Source organism: Hyperoodon ampullatus, assembly GCF_949752795.1.
Source record: "Hyperoodon ampullatus genome assembly, chromosome: 9".
NCBI classification, from domain to species: Eukaryota; Metazoa; Chordata; class Mammalia; order Artiodactyla; family Ziphiidae; genus Hyperoodon; species Hyperoodon ampullatus.
Genome location: NC_136922.1, coordinates 89,081,507 through 89,106,279, shown reverse-complemented (window position 1 = coordinate 89,106,279; position 24,773 = coordinate 89,081,507). Strand labels below are relative to the sequence as shown.

General features: G+C 39.2%; 1 protein-coding gene across 3 annotated transcripts in view; it reads left to right on the top strand.

The window, feature by feature from the left end:
- The window catches only part of CHCHD3 (coiled-coil-helix-coiled-coil-helix domain containing 3), a 291,260-nt gene that overhangs the window by 2,209 nt on the left and 264,278 nt on the right, over positions 1-24,773 (top strand). For all 3 annotated transcript variants that reach the window (XM_079711283.1, XM_079711285.1, XM_079711284.1), the window contains exon 2: positions 7,320-7,407. In XM_079711283.1, the coding sequence (XP_079567409.1) occupies positions 7,320-7,407 (88 nt within the window). The remainder of the gene's footprint in view (positions 1-7,319; positions 7,408-24,773) is intronic.

Here is a 24,773-nt window from a genome sequence, read left to right as displayed (position 1 = left end):
AGATTTTTCTTGCTGAGAACCTCAGCAGTTAGCAATTAAAGGGCTTACTTACAATGTTAAGTTTAAAGTTTCTTCTCACTTACCAGGTGTTAGTTTCATGGTGTTTATTGGGTCCTGGTTTTCTCTTTCCCCTTATCCTCAGCAGTCAACAGCTCTCCCTCCCCCTTCCATAAAAGAACCTGTATTCTTACACCTGATTCCAACTTTGAACTCATGGGTTGGATGAAAGGCAACCCTCTTGCTTTGCCCTCCTCTCCCAAGACCAAGCATTTTGATTACTCATATTACATGTGCTTAATAGGATTTTTCAGAGCACCTGCTGTGCCTGCTTGGGAAGTGTGCTTTCCACTCAGTCTTTCACAAGTTTATCTGAAACATCAAAGCTGTGAGTGAACTCTTCCAGAGCAAATGTCAGCTTCGATAGGTATCATTTTCAAAGTAATATTTATCATGTTTTCCAGGCATAAACTAATCTCTGCAACTGGCCATGAAGTTGCAAGCTGAAATTCACAGGAGCCAGTTATGGTAGCAAGGATACTTATGTGGAACACAACCTGTGCTTTGGGAAGTATTAGCAATTGAGAGCCCCTAAGTTATTTCACGTGGGATTTGGCTGAGGATCCTGGAGAGGGTCCATTAACAGAGGCTACAAGTCCAGTCAGTCGTTGGGAGTCCTGAGGAATGTTGTTGGAGTAGTTGACTGGTCCCTTTCCACTTTAGGTTCCATGAATCTCTTGTGTATATATTTACCATGATAAGCTTTCTAGGATTTTCATACAGATGGTAGAAGTTCATGTTTTCCACTAATAACAAATGCAAAGAACACAAGTGATAAACTACAGACATAAGCTAAAAATTATACATGTGTATATGATAGTATAGAATAGTCTCCCTTAAGTAAGTATTTTGGAGTAATGTCTTCCAAATAATAGTGGCAGGTTTTTTTTTTTTTTTTTTTTTTGCGGTACGCGGGCCTCTCACCGCTGCGGCCCCTCCCGCCGCGGAGCACAGGCTCCGGACGCGCAGGCCCAGCGGCCATGGCTCACGGGCCCAGCCGCTCCGCGGCACGTGGGATCCTCCCGGACCGGGGCACGAACCCGTGTCCCCTGCATCGGCAGGCGGACCCCCAACCACTGTGCCACCAGGGAAGCCCAGTGGCAGTTTTTGAAGCCTTTGTGTTGAAATGGTAGGTGAAAAGAAAATGACGTGTGTTATGTGGAAAGAGGACCAAGTGAGAAAAGTGGGTCTGAGTCCTTTAATCAGTTTGGTAAGAAACACCTGGAAGAAGTTGAAGAAAACCTATTATGGAGTTGAGAGTCTGATTTGTTTCTGTCTCAGGTGGTTCCTATCTCAACCTCTTGGAGAGGGGCAACTTAAAAAGGAGTTCTCTTCCTCCTTTTACTCTGTTCCTTGGAAGTAGAAATACTTTATCATTGTCCATCTCAGGCAGTCTCTTGTTTCTGAGAAAACGCTAGATTCTGGGTTGTTGAGTGGTGTACTTGTGCTGATTTTAGATAAGACCAACCAAGGTGGTTGGGAAGACTATAGAAGATGACACAACCTTTTCCTCTTCTCTGGGGCACGTGTTGGTATGGGCTGTAGTACAGACTGAAAATTGGCAAGTCCCATTTACTTAGATTTGTCTTCAGGAGCAGTAGAGAATAGGGTGGATAAAGTCAGTGAACTGAATTCAGCTCTGCTGGCAGGCCCTCTTCTTTTGGTTCTCCCTTATATTAGAACAGTGGTTCTTAACTTTTAGTTCACAGACTATTGTAAATCTGTAGGCTACGGACTGTACCCAGAATAATGCAATAAGCAGAAAATTTTGCACACAATTGAGGAATTAATGCATAGACTCCTGAATCCATGGGCCCCAGGGCATAATTCTAGCATTAATGTGTGTGTTTCTTTGCTACAAATGATTTCTGTAAATTGCACTTGGTATTTGCCTTGGTGGAGATTCCAGAGATGTCTGGAAACCAGGTATAGTAGGTATAGATCTTTAAATAGGAAAAAAGATTTTCTGAAAGACGTACCCTGTTTAAGGAAAGATGTTTCCTAAAGAAGTTGCTGCTTATACGGAGGCTGCTTGTCCGGCTCTTGCAGAAGCTTGTGTTTTACCTTTGACCCCTTTTGGGGTCAGGTTGCCTCACAAAGAAAAGTTGTTCTCCAGCTACATATTGTGCGTATAACCCAGGCCAGCATCTCTAAATCTTGTCAGCTGCTTCACAAGCGAGTCCCCCAGTTCACAGAGGCGATCAGGTGAGAGTGCAGGCCTGAACTCATTACTACAGCTGGGAGGTCAGCTCAGTGAGTATCAGCTTGAGATACAAAGTGTAGCCCAGCTATTGCCTTCTGTCAGCATAGTTGTGACTGGACTGGGGAGAGGGTAGATCATGCTTGAGTAAGCAGAGATGCAACTGCAGGCTTCCATGGGTGCTCCTTTGGAAGGGCCTGAGAATACGTGTGTGAACGATTCTAAGGACAAAAAAGAGGTTGTCTCTCAAGGCAACTCTGCAACGTGTTTATCAACTTAAAAAATGAGTTGTGTTCCCTTGGATGACATGCTTATCAGTTTACTGAGGTATAACCAAAGGCCTTATTGGGAAATGTTTTGAATTGATTGAATTTGACATTAAGTAGGAAGTTTTGAAGCATCAGATAAGCCAGACAAATAAAAAGTTAACAATGAAATAAGAAATAATTAATGTTTATATTGAAAGAGACTTGTACTTTTACTATGCAAAGAGCATAGAGAGGGATAAACTGGCACCGTATATACTCTGACCAGGACTTAATGTAGCTGCTTCTGGCAGTAGCTGTAGGCCTGGTCTTCATACACCACGTAGAGAAGGATTGGGCGGAGCTGATGAACATGAACCGAGATGAATGACCTGTTGAAGTCCTAATGGCTGGAGTTGTACTAGTAATAACTCTACCAGGTATTTGTGTAGCATGTTGTAGTCTGCAGTGCATCTTGGAATCCTTCCGCTGTAACTCCAGTGGTAGGTGTTATTTTCACTGTTTTCAGATGAGGAAAGTGAGGCCCACTGAGGGTTATATAGCTAGTAGGTGACCAGTGCTTCTTCCTCTATTCTGGGCCAGCTTCTTGTAACATATGAAATTATATATGTCAAATTAGCTTTATATATATTAGCTTTAAACACATAAATTATATTATATATATAACATAATATATGTATTATATGATATAATACATAGTATATATCATGTAATATAAAATATACATATTTACATTGAAGCATACTATGTTAATATGGTACATTAAATATATATTATGCAGTATATTAACCTTATATATTGAGTAAACTTTATATAAATTATATATCAGTTAAAATAGTTTTAAGATTCTAAAACGTAATAAGGCACATTTTATTTCTTTAAGAGGAAGTGATACATTTTTACTTTATTGTGTGTGATTAAGGAGTATATTATTTAATAGTGGAGAAGGCACTGGACTAGAGAATGGGGGTTACTGGTTGCTGTCCTGATGTTCCAGTAGCTGGATGTTACTCAGGACCTCTTTTTTCTCACTTGTGAATTGAGAGGATTGGAGTCAGTCTTAAGGGGTTTTTCCTAAGATGTAGCTCAGCTTTGTAGAAGAGTTGCAGCAACAGTCTCAGTAGCTGTCAGTTAGAAAAGCAAAGTCCCTTGGCACTCTCCTTCCTAACTTCCACTTCTCTTCCAAGAAAGGAGTCATGGTTTTTCTTTAAAAGGTCACAACTTTTGAGCTGTGGACTTTCCCTTTACCGTCTCACCTCCATTCTGGTTTGGGTCATGAGATGTAAGTAACAGTTCAGGTACAAACTGTTTTGTTCACTGATGTCTCACAAGGGCCTCAATTAGTGCTTGGCCTAGTAAACTTTGTTGAATGACTCACTAACATACAGGAGCTCACAGTTTTGCAGAAAGGCAGATGCTTGTTCTGTCACTGGAGGACTGCACTGGAAATTTGAGCAGGTACCCGTGGGGCACAAGAAGGGTCGCGTTGGGTAAGCAGAATTGGAATGAAATGGCTTTAGGATGTTTGAACTGAATTTTGAAAGGCAGTTCTCTCCCAAGGAGCCCAGAGAGAAGGCAATGTAGCCATGTATAAAGGCAAAGAGATAGCAACAAGTAGCCAGTGTGGGTGGAGAACAGGGTATGAAGTCTTGGGGGAAAAGCTATGGAAGCTGAGGTTGGAGAGTTAGGCCATAACCAAATGAAGAGGAAGTCTTGAACGCCACACAGAAGAATCTGGACTTTCTTGTCAACAGAGGTAGCTATTGAAGGACTTGAAACGGGAATTACCATAATCAGATTTGCATTTTAGGAGGAATATTGATGGTGCCATGAATTAGGGCAGGGGAAATGGGATGTGAGAAGAGATGATGAATTCGTTAAACGTTCAGGAGTTGAGGAAGTCATGGCTAAGAGAATAAGAGAGAAGAGTCAAGAAGTCCTGTGTTTTGATTTAGAAGCTGGATGGAGGTGGTGTCATTAATGAGATAAGGAAAGCAAGAGGAAGAAGGGATTTTTGGCAAACGTGAATCCAGCTTGAGACGTGTTGTGTTTGAGGCGCTTGTGGTCTGTCCCAGGGGAGGTGTCCATTAGGCAATTAAGTGTTTAGGTCTGGCTTTCAGGATACAGCTCTTGGGCTGGAGATAATGGTTTAGAATTCATTCATTAATCAACAGCAGTTAAAAAACCAAGGGAGTGAATGAGAGTACCGACAAGAGCATGTAGAGTGAGAAGAAAATCAAGGCAAGGAACAGAATGTGGGGACCTCTAGCATTTAAGGGGAGGGGAAGCCTGCAGAAGAGATAAGACTCAGCCAGAGTCCTAGGACAAGCAGGAAGGGATGTTGGAAAAGCAGGGGAGGGGTTTTCGGAAGAGGGGAGTGACCAAAGGGAAGTCATATAAATTAGGTGCTTTATAAGTATAAATAAAAAAGATATTTATTTATATAAACATAAATATAGAAGGTTATTTATTTGATCAGTGGTGACTTTTACTGGAACACTTTCTCAGCTGTATTGGGTTACAAGCCAGATAGTGGTGTGTTAAGGAAGTGGAAACTGGAAGAAGGTTCTTAAGGATGTGGGAGGCGGATCACCCCATTACTTGACCTGGAAGCCTTCTTGATGATTTCTGCTTCGCCCTCATCTAGTCAGACAATGAATCTGGCAGTGAAGGGGACAGCTGACTGTGACCTTGACACTCAGACTTCCTGGGTTTGAATCCTGGCTGCACTGCTGACAACTTGTAAGATCCAGTGCAAATTATTTAATCTGGCTTTGCTTCAGTTTCCTCACCTATACAATGGAGGTAATGAAAGTATCTCAGGATTGTGAAGGATTAAATGGGTCAAGTGCTTAGTTTAGTGGAAGTGCCTGGCACATAATAAGCACTCAGTGAAGGTTAGCCATTTTGAATCCTAAATATCTTTTGAATGTGTTCTCCCTGGAACATGTTTTTTATTTTTTTAAAAACAACTTCATTGTGATGTAATTTACATATAAAATTTACCTGTCTTCTGTGTACAACGCTTTCTAATAAATTTGCAAAATTGTGCAACCATCACCACAGTCCAGTTCTAGAACATTTTCATCATCCCAATAAAATCTTCATGTTCTAGTTAATCTCCATTCTTATCCTAGCCTTAGGCAACCACTTACCTATTTTCTGTCTGTATAGAGTTACCTTTTCTGGGCATTTCACGTAAATAGAATTATACAATATGTGGCCTTCTGTGTCTGGCTTCCTTTACTTAGTTGTTTTTTGGGTCTATCCATATAGAAGCATCTATCAGAACTTCAGTTCTTTTTATTGATGAATTGTAGTCCATTGTATGGATATATGTTTTGTTTATCCATTCACTGGAAGATGGGTATTTGTTTGCTATTATGAGTAATGCTGCTCTGCACGTTCCCAGGCAAGTCTTTGTGTGAACATACGCTTAATAGCTTCTTAATTGGTCCTTTAGCGTCCTTCAGGGGTCCTCTTCTTTTCTTGTCCCCCTCCAGTCTGTTCTCCACACTGTAGCTAGAGTGATCTTTCTAAAATGCAAGTCTGATTGTGTCATTACCCTGCTTAAAGTCCTTCAGTAGTGCCCATCCTCAGGATCTAGTTCAACTCCCTAACTTGAAGGATTTACTAAGAGTCTTCAAAATCTAGAATCTTATTTCCCTATCCACCTGCCGTTTCACTAAGCCCCCTCCTCAGCTTCCTGCTTCAGCCATTCTTTTATTCATTCATATAGTTTCACTTATTTAACCATTCACTCATTTAACCAGGCTTATTGAGGCTCTGGGGATATACTAGACAAGACAGCCAAATCCATGCTTTCCTGGAGCTTTCTTTCTAGTGAGAAAGGCAGGCAATAAACAAGAAAGAATCAGATAGTGGTACGTGCTATAAAGAAAATAAAAAAGGATGATCTGATAAGTTGCGGGGGGCGGATTGTGGGCTGATGACTCTCAAATCTCCTAGCCTGAGTGTTCCTCAGAGCCCCTGCCCTGTTGCCAACTGCCTGCTTGATATTTCCCCTTGCTATGCTGATAAGCCCTGCTGCATAACTATAGCTTCATGCAGTCCTCTCTTCTTAGAGTACTCATATCCTGCTCCTTCTCTTTCTAAGTACTCTTCATCCTTCTCAGCTCCCAGCTCAACCCCACTCCCACAGCCTGTCTAGATGCCCTGCCCATCTGCCCATTGTGCTGTCAGCCCTTCCATTACAGGCCAACTGAATCAAGTCACATCCTTCACATTATATTTAAACGCATGATGATTGTCTGTTTCTTCTTGACTTTAAGCACCTTGATGACTTCAGCCACCCATAGTTGGCTGGCACAAAGTTGGTGCATAATGAAATCTGTTGAAAGAGGGATTGTTTTTGGTTAGCCTTGAACGGGAGGGAGGGAGGGACACCATTTCATTTGGGGCTGGAGGGAAAGAAGGAGCTAAGGCCTGCTGCAAGCTTAATTTGTAGGACGGGGGAGGAAAGTCGAAGGAGTTCTGATGGCTTACATTTTCTCAGAGATTACAATTTAGTGCACAGTATAAAATGAGGAAAAGAGTTATTTATAATGAGCAATTAGCAGTGCATTAGAAGAAATGAAGTAGTGCTGTGGGGTGCATCTTGAAATCTTAAAATTGTTCTTACTTGCTTTTAGTGTTGTAGCTATTAGATTTAGTCTAATTTCTTCAGGGCATTTGTTATACATACTGATATGGATGGCTGAATTACTTGGATGCTATTGTACTGTTTTCTTTCTTGTTCTTTTATAATTGATTTTATTTTGATGTTGCTTTTTCAGCTTTCGGAAAATGTGATTGATCGTATGAAGGAAACCTCTCCATCTGGTCCGAAGTCTCAGCGGTATTCTGGTGCTTATGGTGCCTCAGGTACTTCAGAATTTTAATTTCTGAGTTCTTAGCAGAAAAATTATAAGTGGTAAAGTTCACTCAATAGTCAAGTTCTTCTGCACTTCTGTCTTTTGTTTTTTGGATGTTGGACTTTTTATGGGGGAATTGTCTTCCTTTGGTATCCATGGGTATTGGTTCCAGGACCCCCTTGGATACCAAAATCCATGGATGTGCAAGTCCTTTATATCAAATGGGTAGTACTTGCTTATAACCTATGCACATCCTCCCATATACTTTAAATCATCTCTAGATTATTTATGATACCTAGTACACTGTAAATGCCAAGTAAATAATTGCCTGCATGGCAAATTCAAGTTTTGCTTTTTGGGATTTTCTGGAATTTTTTATTTTTTCCTGAATATTTTCAACCTGTGGTTGGTGGGATCTGTGGATGAGGAACCTCAGATATGGAAGGCCGACTGTATTGGTTAGTACCAGGGTTTCTTTTAAAATTCTTTGAACTAAAAGTGGAATGAATCTACTTTCAAACAGTCTTTGGGAATGTTTTTTCTCTTCCAGCGCCTGAATCCTCTGTTAGGCTTTGGAAGGTTATTTCATATCTTTTTGTGTAAAATGAATTACTTATAGGGATATGAGAGGTTTGGGAGTAAATATTTATTAAAAAAAATTGAACCTAGAAAATATTGATTTATTGTTTCCAGATGAAAATCTCTAATGATTTTAGTGTCTTAATAGATTTCTTTAAGTTTATTAAGTTTATTCCTTCATAGTCTTAATTATTGAGGAAAATATGATGTTAAATGAAATCCATAGAGAACTATTGTCTCATTTTATCTCTCTTATCCTGTAGGATAAGAGACTGTTTCTCTTTCCTTTTCTCTCTCTTACCCTGTCCATTTATTCATCCAACTAATATTTATTGAGCACCTGCTATGTGTCTGGCACTGTTCTTATTGCTGCTAAATTTGATGGATGGACATGCTGTTTTTTTGGTGAAATGGCAATGAGAAAATAGTTGAGATGATTAATCTTGGACTAAATGAGAATTTTCATTATTTATTAGAAACGGGTAATGTGTGGTAAATCTGGCTACAGACTGAAATACCTTGAGAAAGATGAGATGCTGCCCAAATGCCATTCACTTGGGGGCATTTGTGACCCTTTTACTAATCATTAAGTCAGTAACCATGAGTTGAACTTCTGATGTGTTTAGAGCAGAAGGTGCCAAGATGAATAAGAAATAGTTCTTGTCCTTTGCAAACTTTTTGTTTAGCATTAAGAAGTGTTCATCGTTCATTAAGGTTAGATAGAAAGTGACCACCCCCTCTGCTGGAAACCCTTGTTTTGGCTTCTGGGCCACACTCTTGGTTTTCCTTCTGCCTTACTTGCATCCTCAGTCTAGTCTTCTTTGCTGATTTCCACTAATGTCATCAAATTGTATGCCTTTTGAATCATTGTGTAGATGCCCGTGACTCCCAAAATTGTACCTCTAGCCCTGACCTCTCCTTGAAACTTGACTTGGACAATTGTCTACTTCACATCTCCACTTAAAATTCTTCAACTTAGCAGATCCAAAACAAACCTTTTTATTCTTCTTCAGAGTTGCTTCTCCTCTTTATCTTTCCCAGTAAATGGCACTGGGATTCATCCTTGTTTCCTCTTTTTTTCTTAATTAAAAAAAATATTTTATTTTATTTTTTTATAATTGGGATTACAGATCTTTTAAAAATTTTATTTATTTTTTATTTTTGGCTGCGTTGGGTCTTCGTTACTGCATGTGGGCTTTCTCTAGGTGCGGCGAGCGGGGGCTGCTCTTCATTGTGGTGCATGGGCTTCTCATTGTGGTGGCTTCTCTTGTCGCGGAGCAGGGGCTCTAGGCATGCGCTTCAGTAGTTGTGGCTCATGGGCTCTAGAGCACAGGCTCGGTAGTTGTGGCACGTGGGCTTAGTTGCTCGCGGCACGTGGGATCTTCCCAGGCCAGGGCTCGAACCTGTGTCCCCTGCATTGGCAGGTGGATTCTTAACCACTGCACCACTAGGAAAGTCCCTTTCTTAATTCTTATATTAGACCATTAGCTAGTCTTGTCAGCTCCATCTCCAAAATATGTTTGGATATGTTCTTTGCGTGTCTGTCTTTACTGCTGCAGCTCCAGTCGAGGTAACCACCATCTCTTACCTTGTCTTTTGCTGAAGCCTCTTAACTGGCTCCCTGTTTCCAGTCTTGTCCTCCCTCTGTGCTCTGCCAAGCACACAGAGGCCTCAGCAATCTTTAAAAAAATACATTGGCTCATATCATATCCTAGTGGTAGATCTCCATGGTACTTAGAATATAATTTGAATTGCTTTTCTTGGCTTCTGAGGTACACCATGACTTGTCCCTTTCTGCTTTTCCAGCATTATCTTTTGACATATGGATATTTTAAAAATTGGAATTTGATCTAAAATATGCTTTGTTCTAGGTAGATTTCTTTTTTTAAAAAAAAATAATTTATTTTATTCTTGCTGCGTCGGGTCTTAGTTGCAGCATGTGGGCTCTTCATTGAGGCATGCGGGATCTTTCGTTGTGGTGTGCGGGCTTCTCTCTAGTTGTGGCACGCTGGCTCCAGAGTGCGTGGGCTCTGTAGTTTGTGGCATGCAGGCTCTCTAGTTGAGGCGTGCAGGCTCAGTGGTTGTGGCATGTGGGCTTAGTTCCCCCACGACATGTGGGATCTTAATGGGTTTGACCAGGGATTGAACCCGCGTCCCCTGCGTTGGAAGGCAGATTCCTTACCACTGGACCACCAGGGAAGTCCTTAGGTAGATTTCCTTTCTACCTACTATGTTAAGGAGATAGGATGGTGATGGTGAACTAATGATGGAATAGTAATAAGTAACATTTAAGTAATATTTATTATGTGCCAGGTACTCTGTTAAATCCTTTATGTCTAGTTTGTGTAATCTCTATAATCCTGTGAAGAAGGTACTGTATTAAGCCATTTTACATGGAAGAAAATTGAGACTCGAAGTGATTAATTATCTTGCCCAAAGTCACACAGCTGGTGAGCAGTGGAGGTGATACTTGAATTCAAGTCTGTTTGACTCCAGAGCAAATGCAGTAAACCACTCTGTTTTATTATCATTTGAATGACATCTTGCTTCATTTGTAGAAAGGATGTGTCAGAAACTAGTTGGAGGGAGAGAGCTGCTTTTTAGTGATGTTCTGCTTGAGTTTAGGAAAGCACCTTTCTGTAAGGGATTGTTGGTGCTTCTAGCTTTCTCCCGTATTTGCTCATATACAACAGTGAGTTGAAGGAGAGGAAGTGTTTTCCTTCTGGGGTTGGTTTCTTAAAAGGATACTTTGAAAGAGTGGGTGTGGGTGGGGAGGCTTTCTGTAAATGCTCATGGTGTGGCCTGCAGAGTGTGACACTGATGTTGAGATAAGTTCTGCCTATGCTGAGGGATCCATCCCTTCCCATTGCTCGATTTGACATGACTGATGAACTCTGGTCCATGACCAGCCTGGGCACTGAAAACTCTTTGAATGCCACCTTGTGTTTTGTTGGTCAGGCTAGAACTACACTCTCTAAATAGTAGCCATTAGTCACATGTGGCTATTAATATTTAAATTAAAATTAATTAAAATGAAATAAAATAAAAATTTCGTCTCTTGTGGCACACTCGTCACCCTTCAGCGCTCAGTAACCACCTGTGGCTAGTGGCCGCCATATTGGACAGTGCAGTGTAGGACATTTTCCTCATTGCAGAAAGTTCTTTTGCACAGCTTTAGTCTAGATTTTATCAATGCTTGTCCTTGTGAGCTTCATCAGGTGATTTTAATGATGTGGTGACTGAGGTTGTGGAGCTAGACAGCTCTGTGTGTTTGTGAATCTAGTTTCCTGCCTTTTCCACATCCCAGCTCCCCCAGGATTGTGGGCAAATGGATGCCAGGAAATATTTCCCCGAGGTCTACTGTCTTCACCTCAGTCTTTAGCACAGCCTCCTAACCTGTGTGTTATGAGTGTGTTGGAGGAATTGATTTCTTAGATTCAGGGTAGCTGGTGAACACCTGTGTACCCTCATATGCCATACAAATACTTGCTTTTTCTGTCTGCACTTTGATGTGAAAAAAGCTCAACAAGGCTAATAGCTCAGGCTCTTTGAGGATATTTCCATTACTCATTCCAGCCCAACCTAAGAAAAGAACTAATATTTGACATACTCTTTTGAAGTGATCTTGCCTTTAGGTTCAGAATGCAGTTAGACAATGATTGTGCAAATTAACAAAGATTTGTTCTTCTTAAAATTTAAAGAATATGTTTCTACAAGTACACAGCCTCAAAGTTAATGTTCTCTTCTGCATTTGGGGTTTTAGTTAGTACCCAGTAATAGATTTCTTAAGATTTATAATTTAGATGTGTTATGAAATAATTTTTCAAGTCTACAAAAATAATATGGATAAAAATGTCACCAGCCTTTTCTACATTTTTCAGTGTCAGGTAAATGATATATTAAATGTGAGTTGAATTTTTCATATTTGTTAAAATGCTTTCTTCCTTGCAGGACTCTAATTCATACCAGCCCCCTAGGCTATTCATATGTGTGAATACAGGGCAGAGTTGATGGACTGAGAGCGCTAGGATTTCTGGGTATAAGAACTAAGTTTTGTCATATATATGGTTTTGAGAACATAATTTATGCTGTAAGAAAGTGATTTCCTTTAAAGACTTACTGAAACTATTTTTTGCCCAACCTTGAACCAGATCAGTGACTCACTGCAGTAAGTATTTGCATGTAAAGCTGTTTAGGCAAAATAATATACTGTGTGACACACAGCATATTGTAATGCCACTTTAATAAATGAATGTGCTCTAAAGAACTTAACTGTATCCTTGCTGCCTCAAATTCTTTGCTGTGTTATGTGCTATCTCAACTACATTGGTTTGCTTTTTTTTTTAATATATTTTTATTTTTATTTTTACAAGAGAAAAATAAACTGACACCAAGCATTGTAAACAGATGACCACAACAAAAGCAAAAATGATTGCAATTACCAAACATGAAACACACTTACACTATGTCATAATACTGACATTCAGTCCAGTAATCCTCCACCGTTACAGCTCCTTTACTTTGCAGTGAAAATTGATTTGTATATATTTTGCCTCTGAATCCTTGTGGGACTTTTTTTTATTCAAACAAAGTCACAAAAATTATAATCATCCTCATCAGTTCACTCAGTCCCATGTAATTAATTTTTTTTCATCTTGATCTTTTGTTAGCACTTTTATGAATTCATCAGTTTTCCATTAGAGTTCTGAAAATGCTTATTCATTCAGTTCAGCAGTATAGTCAGTTACCAGAAACCTGTACTTGTCAGAGTCTTTTCCATGAATTCCTTGAAGATGAAACCCTTTTATAGGAACATTTTTGCAAAAGCATCAGAGTACACCCAGAACTGTCTGTAAATGACAAAAGACTTAAAAATGACCACAGTTAAACATTTGATGAAAGTTCATAATAATGCAGTTGACAAGGAAATTTAGTTATTTCTGAGATATACATTTTAAAGAAATAACTAGAATTAAGACTTATAACATTATACCAGAACATATAAGATTTTTAGAAATTTCATGTAATGTCTGAAACATTTATATTAACATATTTCCATACAAATAGCCCAAAGAAAGTTATTAATTGTTTTTCTTACTTGTTTGTTTGTTTGTTTTATACTGCAGGTTCTTATTAGTCATCAGTTTTATACACATCAGTGTATACATGTCCATCCCAATCACCCAATTCATCACACCACCACCCCCATCTCCCCACAGCTTTCCCCCCTTGGTGTCCATACATTTGTTCTCTACATCTTTGTTTCAATTTCTGCCCTGCAAACCGGTTCATCTGTACCATTTTTCTAGATTCCACATATATGCGCTAATATACGATATTGTTTTTCTCTTTCTGACTTACTTCACTCTGTATGACAGTCTCTAGATCCATCCACATCTCAACAAATGACCCAACTTCATTCCTTTTTAAGGCTGAGTAATATTCCATTGTATATATGTACCACATCTTCTTTATCCATTCGTCCGTCGATGGGCATTTAGGTTGCTTCCATGACCTGGCTATTGTAAATAGTGCTGCAGTGAACATCAGGGTGCATGTGTCTTTTTGAATTGTGGTTTTCCCTGGGTATATGCCCAGTAGTGGGATTGCTGGATCATGTGGTAGTTCTATTTTTAGTTTTTTAAGGAACCTCCATCCTGTTCTCCATAGTGGCTGTATCAATTTACATTCCCACCAACAGTGCAAGAGGGTTCCCTTTTCTCCACACCCTCTCCAGCATTTGTTGTTTGTAGATTTTCTGATGATGCCCATTCTGACTGGTGTGAGGTGATACCTCACTGTAGTTTTGATTTGCATTTCTCTAATAATTAGTGATGAGCAGTTTTTCATGTGCTTCTTGGCCATCTGTACGTCTTTGGAGAAATGTCTACTTAGGTCTTCTGCGCATTTTTGGATTGGGTTGTTTTTTTAATATTGAGCTGCATGAGCTGTTTATGTATTTTGGAGATTAATCCTTTTTCCGTTGATTCGTTTGCAAATATTTTCTCCCATTCTGAGGGTTGTCTTTTCGTCTTGTTTATGGTTTCCTTTGCTGTGCAAAATGTTTTAAGTTTCATTAGGTCCCATTTGTTTATTTTTGTTTTTATTTCCATTACTCTAGGAGTTGGATCACAAAAGATCTTGCTGTGGTTTATGTCAAAGAATGTTCTTCCTATGTTTTCCTCTAAGAGTTTTGTAGTGTCTGGTCTTACATTTAGGTCTTTAATCCATTTTGAGTTTATTTTTGTGTATGGTGTTAGGGAATGTTCTAATTTCATTCTTTTACATGTAGCTGTCCAGTTTTCCCAGCACCACTTATTGAAGAGACTGTCTTTTCTCCATTGTATATCCTTGCCTCCTTTGTCATAGATTAGTTGACCATAGGTGCGTGGGTTTATCTCTGAGCTTTCTATCTTGTTCCATTGATCTGTATTTCTGTTTTTGTGCCAGTACCATATTGTCTTGATTACTGTAGCTTTGTAGTATAGTCTGAAGTCAGGGAGTCTCATTCCTGCAGCTCTCTCTTTTTCCCTCAAGACTGCTTTGGCTATTCGGGGTCTTTTGTGTCTCCATACAAATTTTAAGATTTTTTTGTTCTAGTTCCGTAAAAAATGCCATTGGTAATTTGATAGGGATTGCATTGAATCTGTAGATTGCTTTGGGTAGTATAGTCATTTTCACAATATTGATTCTGCCAGTCCAAGAACATGGTATACCTCTCCATCTGTTAGTATCATCTTTAATTTCTTTCATTAGTGTATTATAGTTTTCTGTGTACAGGTCTTTTGTCTCCCTAGGTAGGTTTATTCCTAGGTATTTTATTCTCTTTATTACAATGGTAAATGGGGGTGTTTCCTTAATTTCTCTTTCAGATTTTTCATCATTAGTGTATAGGAATGCAAGAGATTTCTGTGCATTAATTTTGTGTCCTGCAACTTTACCAAGTTCATTGATTAGCTCTAGTAGTTTTCTGGTGGCATCTTTAGGATTCTGTATGTATAGTATCATGTCATCTGCAAAGAGTGACAGTTTTACTTCTTCTTTTCCAATTTGTATTTCTTTTATTTCTTTTTCTTCTCTGATTGCCGTGGCTAGGACTTCCAAAACTATGTTGAATAATAGTGGTGAGAGTGGACATCCTTGTCTTGTTCCTGATCTTAGTGGAAATGCTTTCAGTTTTTCACCATTGAGAATGATGTTTGCTGTGGGTTTGTCATATATGGCCTTTATTATGTTGAGGTAGGTTCCCTCTATGCCCACTTTCTGGAGAGTTTTTATCATAAATGGGTGTTGAATTTTGTGCAAAGCTTTTTCTGCATCTATTGAGATGATCATATCGTTTTTATTCTTCAATTTGTTAATATGGTGTATCACATTGATTGATTTGCATATATTGAAGAATTCTTGCATCCCTGGGGTAAATCCCACTTGATCATGTCGTATGATCCTTTTAATATGTTGTTGGCTCTGTTTGCTAGTATTTTGTTGAGGATTTTTGCATCTATATTCATCAGTGATATTGGTCTGTAATTTTCTTTTTTTGTAGTATCTTTGTCTGGTTTTGGTATCAGGGTGATGGTGGCCTCGTAGAATGTGTTTGGGAGTGGTCCTTCCTGTGCAGTTTTTTGGAAGAGTTTGTGAAGGATGGTGTTAGCTCTTCTCTTAATGTTTGATAGAATTCACCTGTGAAGCCATCTGGTCCTGGGCTTTTGTTTGTTGGAAGATTTTTAATCACAATTTCAATTTCATTACTTGTGATTGTTCTGTTCATATTTCTATTTCTTCCTGGTTCAGTCTTGGAAGGTTATAGCTTTCTAAGAATTTGTCCATTTCTTCCAGGTTGTCCATTTTATTGGCATAGAGTTGCTTGTAGTAGTCTCTTAGGATGCTTTGTATTTCTGTGGTGTCGTAACTTCTCCTTTTTCATTTCTAATTTTATTGATTTGAGTCCTCTCCCTCTTTTTCTTGATGAGTCTGGCTAATGGTTTATCAATTTTGTTTATCTTCTCAAAGAACCAGCTTTTAGTTTTATTGATCTTTGCTATTGCTTTCTTTGTTTCTATTTCATTTATTTCTGCTCTGATCTTTATGATTTCTTTACTTCTACTAACTTTGGGTTTTGTTTGTTCTTCTTTCTGTAGTTCCTTTAGGTGTAAGGTTAGATTGTTTATTTGAGATTTTTCTTGTTTCTTGAGGTAGGCTTGTATAGCTATAAACTTCCCTCTAGAACTGCTTTTGCTGCATCCCATAGGTTTTGGATCGTCGTGTTTTCATTGTCATCTGTCTCTAAGTATTTTTTTTTTTTTTTTTTTTTTTTTGCGGTACGCGGGCCTCTCACTGTTTTGGCCTCTCCCGTTGTGGAGCACAGGCTCCGGATGCGCAGGCTCAGCAACCATGGCTCTTGGGCCCAGCCGCTCTGCGGCATGTGGGATCCTCCCAGACCGGGGCACGAACGCGCATGCCCGGCATCGGTCGGCGGACCCTCAACCACTGTGCCACCAGGGAAGCCCTCTAAGTATTTTTTGATTTCCTCTTTGATTTCTTCAGTGATCTCTTGGGTATTTAGTAACGTATTGTTTAGCCTCCGTGTGTTTATGTTTTTTATGTATTTTTCCCTGTAATTCATCTCTAACCTAATAACGTTGTGGTCAGAAAAGATGCTTGAAATGATTTCAATTTTCTTAAATTTACTGAGGCTTTATTTGTGACCCAAGATGTGATCTATCCTGGAGAATGTTCCATGCGCACTTGAGAAGAAAGTGTAATCTGCTGTTTTTGGATGGATTGTCCTATAAATATCAATTAAATCTATCCGGTCTTTTGTGTCATTGAAAGCTTCTGTTTCCTTATTTATTTTCATTTTGGATGATCTGTCCATTCGTGTAAGTGAGGTGTTAATGTCCCCCACTACTATTGTGTTACTGTCGATTTCCTGTTTTACAGCTGTTAGCAGTTGCCTTATATATTCAGGTGCTCCTATGTTGGGTGCATATATATTTATAATTGTTATATCTTTTTCTTGGATTGATCCCTTGATCATTTTGTAGTGTTCTTCCTTGTCTCTTGTAACATTCTTTATTTTAAAGTCTATTTTATCTGATATGAGTATTGCTACTCCAGCTTTCTTTTGATTTCCATTTGCATGGAATATCTTTTTCCATCCCCTCACTTTCAGTCTGTATGTGTCCCTTGGTCTGGAGTGGGTTTCTTGTAGACAGCATATATATGTGTCTTGTTTTTGTATCCATTCAGCAAGCCTGTATCTTTTGGTTGGAGCATTTAATCCATTCACATTCAAGGTAATTATTGATATGTATGTTCCTATGACCATTTTCTTAATTGTTTTGGGTTTGTTTTTGTAGGTCCTTTTCTTCTCTTGTGTTTCCCACTTAGAGAAGTTCCTTTAGCATTTGTTGTAGAGCTGGTTTGGTGGTGCTGAATTCTCTTAGCTTTTGCATGTCTGTAAAGCTTTTGATTTTTGCATCAAATCTGAATGAGATCCTTGCTGGGTAGAGTAATCTTAGTTGTAGGTTCTTCCTTTTCATCACTTTAAATATATCATGCCGCTCCCTTCTGGTTTGTAGAGTTTCTGCTGAGAAATAAGCTGTTAACCTTATGGAAGTTCCCTTGTATGTTATTTGTTGTTTTGCTCTTGCTGCTTTCAATAATTTTTCCTTGTCTTTAATTTTTGCCAGTTTGATTACTATGTGTCTTGGCGTGTTTCTCCTTGGGTTTATCCTGTATGGGACTCTCTGCACTTCCTGGACTTGGGTGGCTATTTCCTTTCCCATGTTAGGGAAGTTTTCGACTATAATCTCTTCAGATATTTTCTCTGGTCCTTTCTCTCTCTCTTCTCTTTCTGGGACCCCTATAATGCAAATGTTGTTGCGTTTAATGTTGTCCCAGATGTCTCTTAGGCTGTCTTCATTTCTTTTCATTGTTTTTTCTTTATTCTGTTCAGCAGCAGTGAATTCCACCATTCTGTCTTCCAGGTCACTTATGCTTTCTTCTGCCTCAGTTATTCTGCTGTTGATTCCTTCTAGTGTATTTTTCATTTCAGGTATTGTATTGCTCATCTCTGTTTGTTCTTTAATTCTTCTAGGTCTTCGTTAAACATTTCTTGCATCTTCTCGATCTTTGCCTCAATTCTTTTTCCGAGGTCTTGGATCATCTTCACTATCATTATTCTGAATTCTTCTTCTGGAAGCTTGCCTATGTCCACTTCATTTAGTTGTTTTTCTGGGGTTTTATCTTGTTCCTTCATCTGGTACATAGCCCTCTGCCTTTTCATCTTGTCTATCTTTTTGTGAATGTGGTTTTCCTTCCACAGGCTGCAGGATTGTAGTTCTTCTTGCTTCTGCTGTCTGCCCTCTGGTGGATGAGGCTATCTAAGAGGCTTGTGCAAGTTTCCTGATGGGAGGGACTGGTGGTGGGTAGCATTGACAGTTGCTGTCTATATTATTTCTTAATATAAGCATTTACTATGTGCTCAACCCTCTACTACTGCTGAGGGTATACAGTGATGATCAAGACAGGTACAGTTTTTCCTGGAGCTTATGATTGAGCTGGGGATAAAAACACCAGAAAATGATAATTAATGTTTTAAATGATGACTGCTGTCTTCATTAAGTTCTGTTAGCTCATCTGCATGGAGTTGGTTGGGTCTGCTGGTCTTGGAGGGTGTCCTGGAGAGGTGGGGGCGGGGAGTGACTCCGGTTCACGCTGGGGACACAGGCACTGGTGGCAGCAATTCTTGGGAGCTCCTACCGCGTGGATGCTGATGTAGCTGGTTTGCTCTTATATCAGGGAATGTTTTTTTTTTTTTAGGCTGACATAAAGGGATACCTTGCGCAGTTATAAACTTACCTTTTCATTAATGTCTTGCATTTTTTGATTTTAAAAATCAGTGTTGGATATTGATTTTTTTTCCTTTCCACCTTGATCCTTTAGTTTTCCTGGCTTATAGTGAGGTCAGACCTCTCATATTTGATCCTGCTTATTGCTGAAGAAACTGTCCCCAAGTCAATATGAAAAATCAGGCAGGAATGTTATTAGGAGGCTATTTGTTGGTTACCTAAACCGCTAGCAAGCAGATGAAAAGGATGAATCTGGGTAAAAAGACAAATGAACTCACTTTTATTATTATCCTCACTGTGCAAGTTTCTCTGTACATTTCTTGTCACTGGGAAAAATAAGAAAGATTTGCTGATTTTTTTTTTAAAGTATATCACTGACATCACTAAGTATTTGGCAGCCTTAACAAATTGCAGGAAACCAATTTAAGCAGGAAATAGCATAGCCCAAACTAAACAGCCAGTTTAGGGAAGCAGATTTGTCTATATGTTCTATGTATTTTCCTCCCAGAATCTGGCCCTCCTATTTATTTTTAAACAGCTCTTTAAGGCTCGTTTAGACCTAACATTGTAGGGAGAGTTCACAGTAACAAGCAGTGCTTGTTCCTTTGACTTGAGTTACAAGAACTGAAGGGAGTTGCAGCATCTCGGTTTCCAACTTTTAATATGTGACAGTTTGTTGATGCCAGTGTCTCGACACTGCCCTTCTTTTTGCATGTGCAGTAACACTTCCTGAAAGGAAGAAATGTATACACTAATGATTTAAGGGTATGATTTAGATCAAATTCTCTTGTCAATATATTCTGATCTTAAAAAGAAATCCATAAACAATCTACATTTAATGGATGGTTGAACTCTTTATGAGTCAACAAATATTAGCATGGAAGTGATCTTTGACTTCAAGAAACTATTAGTTTGGTCAAATCATGTTTAACATTATAGTGTAGTGAATAAATACTAACGTAGTACTCTTCACCTGCTCAGTCAGGATTTTGGAGTAGGTGAATGAATATGTAAGTGAGATAGAATATATAAGAGGTCTAGAAAGTGCTTTAGGACTTCAGAGAAAGAAGTTCAAGAACTTGGGCAGGCAGGCCATCAGGGGAAGTGGACTTGAGCCAGACCTTGAGCATAAGAGGGGTGGGGGCATTGGTGTTGAAGGTTTTCCTGGCAGAGTCACTGCACAGACCAGATAAAGGGTTCTAGTGGGGGTCTCATGGGTGGGAAGGTTGGGGAAGTTGAGTTTAATCTTATCCTTTGGGCCTAGTGGCTACTGAGCAGTTTCATTTAAATTTAGGGTGCAAGTTTAGAAAGTTGCATTAGTTGATACTTTTCAGATATACTCAGTTATTAATAACATTTTTATGGCTAAAAATGCAGTGTTGATTTCCTCATTGATATTTTTATATTTAACAAACAAATCTAAATGGTAAGAATATGTGTTTTCCACCATAGCACTAAATGAAGCCATTTTCATTTTCTTGAAAAAATAAGCAGCCTCATAAGCATTTTTACTTGTCCTTAACTGGCCCTATAGCCAAAGAAAAAAAGTTATCTTTAGCTACTTGAGGCTGTGGAGGGTAAAACAGAAGCTTTGTGAGCAGGGGAGGTGAAATGGTACAAGTGGATAATGGACAGCATTAGTTGGAAATCCGGACAGGGAAGACAGCTGAGACACGGTCGAGGTAGAAGTGGCAAAGGCAGAGGAGGATTTGGGTAGAGTTGGTGACTGAGGCCGTATGGCTGATTAGTGGCAGACTCACACTTCTGTCCTTTTTCCCCTAGTCTAGGGCGCTTTCCCCTGTGCCACTTGATTCATCACTCTTTGTGTCGTATTTTAGAAACCAGCACAAATGTAAACTCTATTTTGAAATTGAGAAGAGAGCATAGAAAACGTAAAAAAAAATGGAACAGATCATTGACAGTATAGTGTATACTCCATGGTATTTTGGGATGGTTGAAAGGGGAGTCACACAGAAAAGCAAAAGCTGCAGCAGAAGAGGAAAGGAATTACAGGGAGAGAAGCTGAGTAGGTCCTGAAATACCAGTGAGTCACATCTTCCAGAATTTTCTGTGACTTGGAACTTCTGCCCTTTGATTTCTTAGTTAACTGATTGACCACTGGTGCCTCAGCTGCCTTTTATTAAATCTCCAGCGGCCCCTACCCTGCGACTCCTGTAGCATAATTTACTTTTCATTAGTGCTTCCAAGTGGTATGAAATCAAGTGGGCCAGAAATTCCATACCTGTTCCCAAGTGACTAGAAATAGGCAGCTCTTTTTTTATGTGCGTTGCATACTGTAGATTAGAAATGTAGTTATGCCGTGGAGTCACAGTACTCAGGAGGTGGAAGGAAGTAACTTCAGTGACCAGGGGAAAAAGAGAGAAGCTGTTTTAAAGAACCTCCCCCTTTTTTTTGCTGCAGTGGGTTTTGGACACAAAAGGGATAGTGGGTTGTATTTTCTGAAAGAACAAGTGTTGTTATTGGGTGTAACAATCAAGTAACTCATGGATCTCACTCATAATATGTCATAAACCACAAAGAGAAAATGACAATAAAGTATGTTTTATAATCATGCTTCAAGGTTTATAAAACAAAATATCAGACATTGGTTATATAAGCAGCTCTAGTGGATTATAAAGTATAGGGCATACAATATGTAAAAACACTATTGTTGATTTAAATTTAATATGCCAGTTGTAAAATAAACACTCGATTAACAATATTTTTGCCTTTCTTGGAATTTGATAGACTTTGAGGGTATGATCTGGGTGGCCCAGATCTCTTCAAATAAATTGCCCAAGATAATTTGAAATATTTTCATACTTCAAGCAGAGGTATTCAAAGTTAGTCCACTGACCCTTCCACCTGTCAACTAAATAGTAGGTTATTGTTGTTGATGATGTTTTTCCTTGTAAAAAACATTTAAAAAAGTAAAGTCTGACCCAGCATTTCATTTCTTCTGTTTACCCTTTCCTGTCTCCCTGCTTTATTAAGAATTACCTGTCCAATGCTCTGTATTAGGCCAAGTCAGTGCTACCAGGTAACAATAAGTGCTTTTAAGTCCTCTTTTTAAAACTGTTCTGCCCCCAGGGCTACTTGACACTTGGTTGACAGCTGTCACTGTACTTGAGTGTTTCTTGAAAAGTGTTGGGAACCCACGTGAATCATTATGGTAAGGCTCTTCAGAATTTTTCCTGGGATTGCTATGGCATGCTGAAGACAGTATTCTGGTTGTGCATGCCCTGCTTCCCCTGACTGAGTGGTTAATTGAAATATGGGTTTTAATTAGCCAACATCAAACGATTGGAGTTTGAAATTACAGGGTAGTAACAATAGCTGTTTCTTTACTTAAAGGCCTGATGGGGTTAGAACATCTTGCAGATTGTATGGTGGGGAGCTAGATGGCTGCTGAAAGCCCCTGTGTATTGACATTGTTGGCCGGACTGACTTTTATTTTTTTTGCTGGTTCACCCTGTTGTTGCTGTTATCCTTCAGGGAACACCCACAGGCCTTGCTCTGCATTTGATGAGTAGCAGTAGAACCTTCCTCTGCATTTTCCTTTTCCTGGTTTCAGGTATTACAGTTTCTCCCATCCCTGGTGTCCTTGCCCTAGTCTGGCCACCATCCTCTCTCTCCTGCCTTGTTCTAACCATCTCTTGCTTGGGGTCCCGGCCTTCAGTCTCACATTCCCCAGTTTCTGTTCCCACTGCAGCCCTAGTAGTCTTTCCAAAGTGTAAAACCAATCATGTCATTCCTCTTGAGAGGCTTCCCCTTCCTCTTAGGTGAGGTCTGAGTTTCTTTTACGTAGCCAGCAAGGTCCTGCAGAACCCATCTCTGCTGTAGTGTCCTGCATCATCTCCCAGACGCCCGTGTGTCATGTTGAACTTTCTGTCTAGCAGTTCTTGAGTCCTTGAGCTTACCTCTTGGTCTTTTTCTGTGTTGTCTCTTCTGTCTCACCACTGTTCCTCCAACTGTCTACCCCACCCCAGCCCACCTCCCCTCCTCCCTGTCTTTTATCTGGCTAAGCTTTCTCATTGTTCACATCCCTGCCTAGAAATCACTTACTTAGAAGTTTTTTCTGACTCCAGGTCTGGGCTAGATGCACCTCCTGAGGGGTTGCACAGCACCCTGTATGTACCTTTGCTATCATAGCACTTATCACACGGTGCTGTGATGGTGATTTACTGACCCCCCTCCCTTAGATCCCACAGCTTTCATTTACTCATTTGTCCTCTCAGGACCTCCTTTTATGATACTTTTTTCCGCATTTCGCCTTGCCTTGGTGCTGACCTTTCCTTGCTAAGGTGAAAAGCAGTTATATGCCAGTCTTTGCTATAGGTAAACATTGACTTGTTGAGGTCAGATGTTTAGGCAGTGTGGAATAAAAGAAAGTCTACCCTTCACCATCTCTTCTTCCATTTGGCTGCATCTCAGCTACCATCTAGCAGAACTGAAAGGATGATCTCTGCTCTCCTTCACTTCCTCAAGGCACCAGGACCAGCTCTTTGAAGCCTGCGGGTTTGGTGTCTGGAAACTCAGGAATGTTGAGGATTGGTTTGACTTCTGGTTGAGGATTGGAAGGAAAACCCACTACCTGCATCCCCTTAGGCCGGTAGGGGAGGCCTGGGAGACCAGGGAGCTGGTTCAAACACATAAATAGCTAAGCAGTAACAATGATAAAAGAAAAAGTAAGGATTTGGCTCAGCTCATATGGGCATTTACCCAATACATCCCATTTTCTCCTTATCACCATGTGCTACAGTGATAATAATTCATGTAACTATATTAGATTTGCTTTCCATCTTATTTGGTGGTTACACTAAATCCTTCAGATGCAGTTAGTCTTGCGGTTGACATAATGGTCATCTCATGACTTTAAAAAATAAGATAAAATATTGATTACTCGCTGTCATTTTTGAAGATGAACCTGAGGGATGATATGAAAATCAGTTGCTATAATCAGGATAGATTTGTTTTAAATAAAAAATATTAAAGCAGTATTTGAGATTGACAGTTCACCCAAAACACTTCTATTGTTTCACTAATGCAACCAGCTAGGTTATGGATTCTGAATATTGTCCTTATAATTATTTGAAGAAATTAATTTAACAAAATGTAATTATTTTAACAAAATACCTCCAACAGCCCTCAATTCATTTTCCTTCTTGAAACTTGTGCTTTTAGCAAGAAAGAGATGGCTTTAACGCTTGTGTACAATATGCATTCTTGCAGACATTGAAGGCCAGTCAACTCTTTCTTCTTTGGCCGAGCAGCTTCTGTTTAATTTTGTGGGTTAATATAGATACCTACTGGGCATAATGTGTTTCTTTAACTTTTCTAAATAACATGTTGACTTCTCTGGGAATTTCATGAGATCGAGCCCATAAACTACTTTTGTGACACCTTTATACAACTTTTCTAAAAAGGTTGCTTTAATATTCTTTCTCAGAAACATTTTAGATTGATTATTATAAGTTTATGGGAGGTTATAATCCTCTTTTCATGATTAGTCTTTGACCTTTGACATATTTTACTAGTTTTTTAATAAAAAATCTTTAAGCAAAACATAGGCTGTATAATTAAAAAATAATTTTTTATCAAGCCTGATAAACATACAAAGGGTAAATTGCATCCTCTAATTCTTTGTTTCTTGTGCTGTTAAACATTCTACCTCTACTGATGAAACCATTGTTTCATAACCCAGGTTCATCTTTTTGCAAAATGATATTTGCAAAAATGGCAAAGTGAAACTTTAAAAAACAATAATTTTTAACATTGCTTTTTTTTTTTCTTATTGTTGCTTATAGGACTTTGACCTGAAACTTTTAAAGGCCATGTTATATACTTTGATTGAGAACTACCTTCTCTTCATCCAAGTGAAATTCGTTTAGTTGAACAGTACTGAGGCCTCTGTAGTACTCAAGCTTGCTATGTTATTTCT